The 13,199-nt window shown below is 18.8% G+C and overlaps 3 protein-coding genes across 3 annotated transcripts; 1 reads left to right on the top strand and 2 right to left on the bottom strand.

Annotated features, from left to right (window-relative positions):
* Positions 1-340: 340 nt before the first annotated feature.
* On the top strand, positions 341-2,196 carry PRSY57_1231300 (phenylalanyl-tRNA synthetase alpha chain, putative; the record flags this gene model as incomplete). Its single annotated transcript, XM_012908732.2, has 2 exons — positions 341-1,924; positions 2,107-2,196. 2 exons carry the CDS (start codon positions 341-343, stop codon positions 2,194-2,196), a joined length of 1,674 nt encoding a protein of 557 aa, XP_012764186.2.
* Positions 2,197-2,429: 233 nt separating this feature from the next.
* Positions 2,430-5,711, bottom strand: PRSY57_1231200 (hypothetical protein; the record flags this gene model as incomplete). The annotated part of the gene is made up of 1 exon (XM_012908731.2): positions 2,430-5,711. One exon carries the CDS (start codon positions 5,709-5,711, stop codon positions 2,430-2,432), a length of 3,282 nt encoding a protein of 1,093 aa, XP_012764185.2.
* A 1,792-nt stretch (positions 5,712-7,503) lies between these two features.
* Positions 7,504-12,753, bottom strand: PRSY57_1231100 (asparagine-rich protein, putative; the record flags this gene model as incomplete). Its single annotated transcript, XM_012908730.2, has 1 exon — positions 7,504-12,753. The coding sequence occupies one exon, from the start codon at positions 12,751-12,753 to the stop codon at positions 7,504-7,506; it is 5,250 nt and encodes a 1,749-aa protein (XP_012764184.2).
* Positions 12,754-13,199: the final 446 nt, after the last annotated feature.

Here is a 13,199-nt window from a genome sequence, read left to right as displayed (position 1 = left end):
TAATTATATAAAAAATTTTATTATAAAAAAGTAAGGTCAGGAAAATGTCCTTCGAAAGGGGGAAGGGTTTATTTGTTATTTTCCCTTTTGAACGAAAATAAAATGTAGGATATATATTAAAATAATTCAAATGAATAAATAAAAAAATGTAAATATATATATATATATATATATATATATATATATATATATATTTATTTATTTATTTATATATATATTTATTTATTTATTTATATATTTATTTATATATTTATTTATATATTTATTTATTTATTTTTATTTTTTTTTTGTGTTACATTTTGTTAGCAAGAGGACGTAACCGTAACCCCTTGACCAGGAAATGTTTTTTTCCTTCTTTATTTGTTTCATATTTGTTACTATTGAATTTATAGAAAGTTATAAAAAAAATCCACAGATCAGCGATATATATTTTAGAAAGCTTAATAAAAATTATCATATAAAAGATGATATAATAAATTACAATAGATTTAAATATGTTTACAAAATAAAGAATCATCCATTAAATGAAATAAAAGAAGAGGTATTAAATTTTTTAAAAAAAAAAACATCTTTTTATTTAGTATATAATAAATGCCCACTTTATTATAAGAATTTATGTTTTAAAGAAATACTTATAAGAGATACAAACGAAACAACTTCAATAAAAAATAATTTCTATTTTTCTCATGATTATTTATATATTCCTCAAGCTACCTCTTTATTTCCATACATATATGATTTATTAAAAAATAATGACAAGGAACAGAATATACAAAAATGTAATGATACAATATATGTAAGAAATAATCCATATAGTGAAAATACACCTAATAATAATATTGATGTAAATAAGAATATAAAAAAAAAGCAAGATAATTATATTAATAAAGAAATCGTTGAAAATAATAATGTACATATAATAAACAATTCAAACATATTAAATAAGCAAAGAGATAATTTTTGTATTATATCTAATATTTTTAGGAAAGATAATATTGATAAATTACATTTCCCCTTTTTTAATCAAATTGATATATATTTTAAAATAACCAACGAATTAGTACACAAAAAAAAACAACTTGTATATTTTTTGTGTGAATTATTATCCAACATCTTTGGACCTAATTATAAATGGAGAATAAGAAAAGATTCTTTTGATTTTACTACACACTCATTACAAGCAGAAGTATTTCATAATAACAAATGGATAGAAATTTTAGGTAGTGGAATATTAAAAAGGAAAATTATTTTCAACAAAAAAAAAAAATATGAAATCAGTGATTATCTAGCTGTAGGAATAGGCTTAGATAGAATTGCTATGATAAAATGGGATATTGACAGAATAAGAGATTTATATTTATATATTTATAATACAGAAAAAAATATATATTCTGTCGAGCAACATAATGAAAAAAATAAATGTTCACAACATATATCAAATGATATATTCAATAAAAATATAAATGAATATATTAACCATAATGACTCAAATAATCATAATAATGTAAAAAATTATTTTTTGAAAAGCAAAAAAAATGAAAACCAAAATGATAAGCACCAAGATGAAAATATTTTATTAAGTTCCCCAAAATTGGAAGGTCAAAAATTAAGACATAATTTATTAACACATATAAAACAAAAGATTCATATACAACAAAAACAAAAAAGTATAAATATACCACATGAAGAAGTTTTATATTTTTCAAATTTATACAATATAAAAGATGAACAACGAGATCTGTCCTTTTATTCAAATGAACAATGGAACAATGAAGATTTTATAAAAAATATTATGGAATTAAAAAACATAAAAAATTTACACTTTTTGAAAACAGTTTATCTTTTTGATATATTTTTAAATGAACAATCAAAAAAAACAAGTTATGCATATAAATTTATTTATACGCCAACAACAAATATAAAGGTGCACTAATTAAAAATAAATAAATAAATAAATATATATATATATATATATATATATATATATATGTATATACATTTATGTAAACCAAAAAATTATGTATATTATACATTCAAAAAAAAAGGAAAAACTTTTTCATATATGATATATATATATATATATATATATATATTTTCTTTTTGTAGGAACAGCACGTTTTTAAAAACCATGTAAAAGAATTACATGAACAAATAATAACACAAATAACAAAAATGTACAATATAATTATTAGATAATTTCCGTTATATTTTTATATGATTTTATTATATTTAATTTAAAAATCGTATTACTTTTTTTTGTCTTTTTTGAATACACACATATATACATATATGCATATATACATATATACATATATATATATATATATATATATATATATATATATATATATATATATTTATTTATTTATTTATTTATTCATTTATTTGCCAACTCATGTTTACATATTGACATCTTCCCATTTTTATTTTCATTTTTTTTGTATAATGGGGTATTTTAAAAAGTTCCATGAAAAAAGAAATTGTTCTAAACCTCCAAAAACTAAATAAATTTTTTTTTTTTCAGAATTGTAAAAAAATTTCATACATAAAATACTACCAACTTTATTTATATGCTCAAAAATGTAAAAGTTAATAAACTGTGCAATTAATTGAGCTTCAATTTCTAGAATTGTATTTTCTTCATTTCTTTGTTTTCTATTATTATAATCCTCATGATATAAATTTATTTTATATATCATAATTTTTTTTTTTTTTGAAAATATTGCTATGTATAATTCACCATTCGTCATATAATAAAAATCAAAAAGAAGTATTTTAAAATTTTGAGGGAATTTTAATTTTCTGATATATAATTCATGACCTTGAGAGACATATTTTTTTTCATTCTCTTTTTCTTGGTACACTAACTTCTCAATATGATTATTTGCATGAATAATATCACTATTTATGTTATTACTCATATTACTATTTATTATAACACCATTTGTATCATCTTTTATATCATGTATACAATTTTTTAAAACATTGAATTTTTTATTAAGAAGATTTATTAATAAATATTCTATAAAAATGAAATATATATTACTATTAGATAGTAAAAATAAAATATTGTCTTTTAAATACATTTTATTTATTTTCTCATTCAAGTTTATATCATAACTATCAAATTCCATATTGTGATTAAAAAATAATAATTTCTTCTCATATAAAATAAAAACGTAAATTTCGTTATTAAATATAGTAGATGCCATATATTTCTTTCCTTTAAATTCATACAAATTATTTAACAATTCATTATTCAATTTTAATATTTCATTAGTTATAATATTATATAAATACAAACCTTTTTCATTTAATATTACAAGATATGTATCAAATGTATTGGGATATATATTATTATTCATATCAATTTTTAAACCTTCCATTTTCATCATATTCCTTTTTTTTCTCTTTTTTTTATTATTTTCTTTTGTTACATTGTTTTCTATTATATCTATATGGTTATTCTTTAAACATACGGATTCGTATACACAATGCGAATTCGTTTGGACATCATTTGAATTATTTGTCTTTTCAATAATATCATTTATATTATCATGATCAAATAAAATATCTTTATTTTTTATAATATTTTTTGGCTTTCCAAACCAACATATAGATATTATATGTTGATTTTCTCTTATATTCGGAATGATTATATTTTTTTCCTGATTTGGTCTTTTTTTTTGAACCTTAGTTAAATAGAAAAATCCAAATACCGACTTTTTATTAATAAAAGCTATAATTGGTAATTGAGGATGATTAATTAAAAATATACAAATGTTAATATTATTTGAATATATCGAATTTAATATATTATTATTATTATTATTATTATATTTTTTTAACTGTAAATTATATATATTCTCATTTCCTAGAGAAAAAATTATGTTATTATTAAAACAAATTATGTAATATATCCATAAACTTAGAGTAAATATTTTATAAACATTCTTCTTCTCATCTATTACATATAAACAATAAAATTTTTCTGAATCATATATATATATATACTCTTTATTATTTAATATAAAAAAATATAAATAAAAAATTATTTTACAATTAATATGGAAAGATTTAATAATCCTTTTTTCATTTAAGTTGTACACATTTATAATACCTTTATCACTCGATATATAAATATTGTCGGCTGAATCAAAATGGATACATGTGTAATATTTCAAATCTTTTTTATCCGAAATGTTTTTGTTATTATTATTTTTATGATTTTTATTTGATGTATAAATGAAACTATCATTCTTATTTTGTTCTTCCATATTCTCATTATTCTCATATTTTTTATATTCCATATCATCAAATATTATCTCCTTATAATTTTCATTTATATTTTTTTCACCTGTCTGTTCATGTAATTTCTGAACAGGGCAGGCAATTAAACAATTTTTTTTTTTTTTTTTTTTTTTTTCTTCTTCTTCTTCTTCTTCTTGTACTTCTTGATTTTCACTAGATCTATCTATTTCATGTAAAATGATATTTTCCTTTTCATTGTTTTCGTCATGTTTTTGTATTATTATATTATTATTTATAGAATTAATTTCTTTCATTTCATTAATATTATATATTTTTACATAATTTTTGGTAGAAAATGATAAATAATTTTGTCCTAAGTTATTAAATTTGGTTGTCATGGAATATAATTTTTCATGAACAAAATTGATAACAAAATAAATTTCAAAAAAATAAAATTGGACAACTTGGATACATTCCTTATAAGCTACAAAAATATAATGATTATTCTTAATATTATGATATAAATCATTTTTATTTTGTACTTTAAAATATTCTTTAACATTTGTTTCTATAAGATTAATTTTTTCATTTCTTAATTTTTTTTTGATTTTCACATTTTTTTGAGGAACAAAAAAATAGACATTTCCTTGATCATCTCCATAAATTAATTGATAAAAAAGATTTTTGAATATTTTTAAATGTTTCTCATTATCTTTACAAGTGTTATAAGTATTATTTATTTTATCTTGTGATAATTCAAAACAGTACATATTCTTTGTTACAATTTGTTTATCAATATTATCTATGTCCACGATTTTTATTTTATTTTCATCATATATATCGTTGAATAATTTATTATATAAACTATTTTTTTTACTTATATATAAAAAATTAAATGTTAAGCAAGTAATTTGGTTTTTTTCACTAAAGCTTAAAAGGGATTTATTTTTTTCGACATCAAACAAATGAATTTCATTTTTTTCATTATAACAAAATAATTTATACCATAAGGAAGTATTTTTTTTATAAGTATATTTTATAAGTTCATTTTCTTTTTCAAATAAAGAAGTAGTTAAACGTACAAAATCCAATAGCATATATTTGTTTATAATATTAGATAATTTTAATATATAATCAATATTTATATAAAAAACACATGACAAAACTTTCTTCTCATTAAACATATTAACATGTAATATTTCATTCTTAACAATTCTTCTGATAATTACACTAAATTTATGTATTGAGCATGTCACATAATCTTTTACTTTGAAAGTACACAAATTGCTATCATATTTTACAACAGGAATGGGTGGACAAAATTGCCCATTAAACCAAAATAAAGATGGAAAAAATAAAATATTTCTTAAATCATTTTTTTTTTTTTCTTTTTCTAATATATCATTTCTATATATTTTTAAATCATATTGAAGTAAATTTTCATATTTTGTGTCAGGCATCTTTATAAATCATACATATGATAAATATGTGCAAATATATATATATATATATATATATATATTTATATGTATGTACATATTTTCTCTTATTTTATTGGAGAAATATTACCATTTGTATTATTAAAATATATAATAATATATTCCTTAAATAAGGAACGTGTTTATTTCCCCTCATTTGAAATAAAAAAAAAAAGAGTAAAATACAAAAAAAATTAATATAATAATAATAATGTTAATACAAAAGAAAAAAAGGGGAAAAAGAAAAACAACTAAAACATCTGTTAAATCTTTTTGAATTTAATTTCAATTTAAATAAAAATTAATTATATAGAAGTAATACAAAATTAAAAAAAATCTACAATGAACTAAAAACATTACAGTAAGAAAGAAAAAAAAAAAAAAAAATTAAAATATAATAAATGAAATATAATATATATATATATATATATATATATATATAATTATAATAACGCTTTATGATTAATTACAATTCATATTTTTAATACTTTAATTAAAATCAATTTAAAAAATAACTACAGTTTTTAAATATACATACATTATATCATATATAATAAAATGTATACATGTTTTTATATATTATAATTACACAATAAAAATTATGAAACTACCAAAATCATTAATAAAAGTAAAATAATACTTAATTATATAATAAAACTAATATATATAATATATTCACTCGTACATATTTAATAATATCTTTTATGTCATATAATATATATATAATATATATTTTATTAGTATTTAGAACATATTTTTTTCGACATTCTTTAAAAGGATATAAAAATAAAATAAAATAAAATAAAATACTCATTATAATAATTTAAAAAAAAAAAAAAAAATATATGATATATTTATAAATGTAATAAAATATAATAATAGTATCTTAATTATAAAACAAAAGACCATTTGTTTTTTAATATTTAAATTAATGAAAAAATAAAGAAAGCTTTTAATTGGATATATAATATTATATATATAATATATATCGTTATAACCACAATATAATTTCACAAAAATATAAAATGTATATTATATATATATTTAAAAATATATTAAAATTTACTTTTTAACAAGATTAAAAATATAATTTATTTTTCTTATTATTTGTTCGTATTTATAAATTAAAAAAAAAATAAAACAAGAACATATTTATATTAATATATAATTCGGATTAATATATTATATATATATAATATATAATATATAAACATTTTTGATTATTTTGAAATCCATAAGAAATTTTAATAAAATAATAATAAATATAAAAAAAAAAAAAAAAAGAAATAATAATTTTCATAAATTTATAGAACAATACATTTAACATTAAAAGAGAAAAAAAAAAAAAAAAAAAAAAAAAAATTAAAAATTAAAAATTAAAAATTAAAATAATATTTATAAAATATATTTAAAAATATATAATTAGGCAAATTTTTTAAAAATTATAAAATAATATTATAAAGGTTACAGGCATATATATTTAAAAAGTTTGTGTTATATAATAAATATACTACGCAGTTACAATATTTTTATATTTTTTAAAACTTAAAATAATGTACATATAAAATAAAAGGGAAGGACAGGGCATGATAATATGTGCTGGTATATTTATAAAAAAAAAAAAATAAAATAAAAAAAAATGATAAAATACTATTTACAACTACTCATTAAATGTTTTATTTTTACCAACTCTGTAATGTATTTATATTTATAATACGGTAATAATTTATAATGCACAATAAATATATATATATATATATAACATATTTGATTTTTAAAAAAAGTTTACATAACTGTTTGTAAAATTTTGATCAGTATCTATGTGTGAGGATGCATGAAAAGGGTAACTTAGAAATTTTTTGTTATCCTCATCATTAACTTTGATGATATCATAATCTTTCATTTTTTCATCATTTTTTTTGATATCTTTAAAATTATCATCAAAATTAGTATAATTATTATTTAAGGTTAAATCATTCAAAAAATTTTTTGGATTTAAAGTACTTCTATATAAAGAGTTATTATTATTATTAATGTTGGTACTATTGTTATTATTATGTTTTATATTTTCCATATGTGTATAATTATCATTAATTGTTGCATCCATATTAAATGTTGTATTTTGATTATTTTTCATATTAGAATTTGGACTAGACATTTCACAAGAATTATAATAGTTTGTATATAAAATTTTCTTATTATTGTTATGTACGTTAAATTTGTCATCTTGATAATAATTAAAATCATCTATCATGATAGCACCATTAGTTGGAGTACTACTATTAAAACTCGATAAATGAAGAAGCTTATTATTATTACTACTATTTAATTGTAGATTAGTATGTGGAAAATCATCATGAAACATATAATTATTATTATTATTATTATTATCATTATTATCATTATTTGTTTGATTAAAATTCATCATATAATTTTGTTCATCACAATTCATAACATTATTATATGGAAGTTTGTCATAATTTGTTTGGTATTCTCTCATTTTATTAATGTTACCATTATTGGATGTGGAGGAAACAACTGTAAGTAAAGTATTTTCATTAGGTGATGGGATATTCTTTGGATATGTGTGTCTTTGTAATAAACCAGAATTTGGTGTTGTTAAAAAAGTTCCATTATTATATGAATGTTTTTCTTCATATTCCATATCAATATCGTTAATAAAATCTATATTAATTAAATTTTTCAAATCATCTTTTAAATCCTCATTATTTATATATTTTTCATTTAATAATTCTTCATTCAATTTATTATTATAAGTGTTTAAACATTTTAATTGATTAACCCTTTGTCCACAATTTGAAAAAGTATTACTACCACTATTAGTATTATTCAAATAGCTATTTTTATAATTTGTCAAAAGTAAATTATTTTCCTTTTTACTATTTATATCTATATTATTATTATTATTTAAAGGATTTACATATGCAACATTTTTATCAGCATGTGCATTCATATTATGATTACCTGGAAGATTATTACTATGATTATTATTAATATTTTCAGTATTACTATTGTATGAAATAAATGATTCATTCAATAAATTCATATTATTCCCATTGCTTGTAAGTGAAGCATAATGTGTGTTTTTCTTAAGATTGAAATTATTTGCCAAAAAATCCTTATTTGTATTATTCACATTATTGTTACTTAATATGTTATTACTTAAAATATTATTATTCATTATGTTGGTACTATTCATGTTAGTATTATTATTTATGGTGTTACTATTTATATTATTGAGGTTGGAGTTATTTAAATTTACACTAGCACTACTCAGCATATTATTATTATTATTATTATTGTTATTATTATCATTATTGTTGTTGTTATAATTGTTCGTATTCAAAAAATTATGATTAGATAAAATAGAACCATTTCTATTCAAGCTTTTATTTTTCAGAAGATACATATTATTACTACCATTATTATTATTAATATTATTATTATTATTAACATTATTATTGTTACTGTTCACATTAATATTACTATTAATATTAATATTGTTGTTATTATTTCTTGTTGATGAAGTTCTAGAAGCAAACATAGTATTATTATGATTCAAATTATTATAATTCATTATATCATTTTCATTTTTATTTATCATAGTAGTAGTTGTTGTTGTGGTAAGGGTACTATGTATATTTTTCATAACGTCTGTGTTAAAATGATCAGTATTTATATTCAGAGTATTATTATCTATTTTTGTTCCTACAAATAATCTATTATTAATATCTTTCATATAATTTTTTGCACTGGTACTACTACTACATAGGTTATTTAAATCATTACTAGTTTTATTTGTTATGGTATTATTCATCATAACAGCATTATTACTTCCTAAAAACCCATGTACATTTACACCAGGTGCATAATAACTATTAATTCCAGCAACAGGTATGGATAAAGAATTGTTCACAATGGCATTATTATTATTATTATTATTGTTACTATTATTATTATTATTATTATTATGGTGGTGGTGATGTTCATCTAATAAAATAATATTATTATTTTTATTATTATTATTAATATTATTATTAGGATAGTTTTCATCATGAATATTTATATTTGCATTTTTCATATTGGAAAGACTATTTTTATCTTCATTTAAAAGTTTATTCATGGCAATATCATTTTTATTTTGTAATATCACATTTTTATTATATGTATCATAATGGAAATCTAATTTTTCCATATTCTCTATAGTATCCATGTCTTCTTCACATACATTAAAATTATCCTTAAATAAAAATAGATCTTGATAATTTTTATTCATCTTTTTCATCTTCTTAAATTCAGCTGCAGATGATCTGGGAACAGCTCTTTCAATTCTAAGATCACGAACAGATATACTACTTCTCAAAGGAATATTAAAAAATCGAAACATATCTTCTTTCCATTTATCAGGAGTATTTTTATAAGTTTTCAAAAAATTATTCATACATATCATACTTTTAAATTTTATTTTTATATGTGACCCTTTTGGTGGATGGAAATAAATATTATCTATTTCATCATAACCCATCACTCTTAAAATATACAACATTTGTTCTTTAGCTACGATATATTCACTTAGTTTATTTCGTTCAGCTGCACTTTTTGGTAACTCCCTAGGATATTGACACCTAGCACTCTTAGGTACCCAAGAAATATAAACCATCATATCACTAAAGTATTCATTAACTAAATTATTTGCACTTCCTACAATATTATTTAAAGGACTCTTTACTTGGTTATTAAATTGGTTCGATAGTTGTTTTGATAGTTCATTATTCATATTACAATTTCCTTGGTTCGTTAGCTGATTATTTAAATGATTATTCAATGGAATATTATATTGATCATTATATTGATTAATTAAATTATTATTAAAATGTGTATGATTAAATTGGTTATTGTTATTAATATTGGTGGTATTATTGTTACTAATATTGTTCATATTATTTTTCATATTATTGTTCATATTATTGTTCATATTATTGTTCATATTGTTGTTCATATTGTTGTTCATATTGTTGTTCATATTGTTGTTCATATTGTTGTTCATATTATTGTTGCTAATATTATGGTATATATTATTGCTAATACTATGGTATATATTATTGCTCATATTATTGTACGTATTATTATTATTACTATCATTATTATTGTTATTATTATTATTATTATTATTATTATTATTATTATTATTAATGGTGATGGGGTAGTGATTATTAAATTGGTCATTATAATGTATTTTCATAAAAGTACTATTATCACAATGAACATTATTCATATTATCATTATTATTTAAAATATCATTCGAATAGTCCTCACCATTTTGATTTTCATTTGTAATATTTGTTTCTTTTGAACTATTTTCTTTCATTTTTTTATCCATAAAAGATGATTCTGTTAAACATGTAGACAAACTGAATTGTGTTTCATTATTATTATCCTTACTAAAACAGTTAGATATTTGTTTATTTAAGTTCAACTTATTTATTTGGTTCGTTTTATTACTTGCATTACTTTCTAAACTAACATTAGTATCATTACTCAATACATGATTATTTTCAAATATATCTGAATCATGCAGACGATCAATTTTTTCAACATATTTAACTTCAAGAAAATTTCTATCCATGATTTTATTTATTTTTTCCTTTTTCTCAAATGACTGTTCTTCATCATCTAAAACATTTTCAATAACATTTTCTAAAACACTTTCTACCTGTTCAGTTTCTCTTTTTAAATTTTCTACATGATTTACAATGATATGATTCTTCTTTTCAACTATATTATTATTAAAAGAATTGTTATTTGCTTTATTTAATATATACATAAATTTATTCATATTATATAATTTATTTATATATTTTTCATCCTTTATTTTGTTCTTATAAACATTTTTATATAACTCCTCTAAAATATAAATAATTTGCTTCTTACATAAAATTAAATATATAATTCTTTTATTCTTATCTTCTTTTATATGTTCTTCAAATTCTTTTTTATATTCACCATTTAACATTTTTTCAAAAATATCATAAAAAGATATTTTAATATCATTCAACATGTTATCATTCATATTAAATAACATATCATTCTTTTCATTCTGCATTTTTATTAAATATCTATTTAACATATTATTATTATCTTTTATTTTCTCGATTTCTCCTCTTAAAAACATTTCTATATCTTTACTTCCAAGGTTTACATCTTTAATTTGGTCAACAAGAAGAGTACACAAATTATCGAATGATAATAATAATAGTCCACCTATTTCATCAACATATAAATCTTCTTGTTTTTTTATATCTTCAAATACTTGTTCTATTTTTTCTAATTTTGATTCAGCATATGGGTTCTTGCTTCTAACAAGTGCTTCTTGATTTATGTATTCTTTGGGTTCGTTATTGTTAATAATTGTGCTATGGTCATTATCCAAAGAGGTTTTTTTTTTTATATAATTTAGGGTGCACACATTATTACTCTTGTTATCATTTTGTTCATTCAATGGATTATCCTTTAAAATTCTTGGATCGTCATTTTCAATAATTTGAGACTCCCTTTCAATAATTTGAGACTCCCTTTCAATAATTTGAGACTCCCTTTCAATAATTTGAGGCTCCCTTTCAATAATTTGAGACTTCCTTTCAATAATTTGAGACTCCTTTTCTATCATTTTATCAAGTTTATCATTATTATGGTCTTTTTTTTCTGCTCCGCCTTCTGGTACTTGTTGGATATCATTATCTATGACCTTATTCTCTTTAGATAAACTTGCATTATTTTCTGATGTTTTTAATTTTAATTTTTTAAAATTATTTAAACGATCTAATAGGCTTAATAAATACCTACCTTCTCCATTTCCATTTGTATTCGTATTTTTCCCTACATTATCATTATTGTTTGTACAATTTTCTTTCTTCTCATTTTTTATATCAACCTGTATATTTCCTTTTACAAAAGAATTTTCCTTTTTTATAATTTCAACTTGTGTTCTGGTGGTTTCTTCCATTTTTTTAACATAAAAATTATTAAAATAAAACATATATATATATAATATAATATAATATAATATAATAAATAAAGAACAATTAAATATTAATAAATTTATAAAACAATTAAAATATTTTTAAATAATTACAAAAATATATAAACACACAAATATAATATATATACACATATATATAAAAATAACTTTTTATTTATATTAATACGAATTATAATATCATATAATCAAATAAATACAAACATAAAAAAAAAGAAAAAAAAAATTTTTTTTTTAATATAAGAAATATTCCTGTCAGATGTAAAAATATTGAAATCACAAAATTCTAATAAGTACTATAATAAATAAAAAAAAAAAATTTTATATTATTCTCACAATAAGGAAAAAACGTAAGGTATAATTTAAAAAATGATGTACAAAAATGTAGTCACACATATGTATACTTATGTATA

Source organism: Plasmodium reichenowi, chromosome 12 (genome assembly GCF_001601855.1).
Source record: "Plasmodium reichenowi strain SY57 chromosome 12, whole genome shotgun sequence".
In the NCBI taxonomy this organism is placed as follows: Eukaryota; Apicomplexa; class Aconoidasida; order Haemosporida; family Plasmodiidae; genus Plasmodium; species Plasmodium reichenowi.
This window is presented reverse-complemented; position numbering and strand designations above follow the sequence as displayed.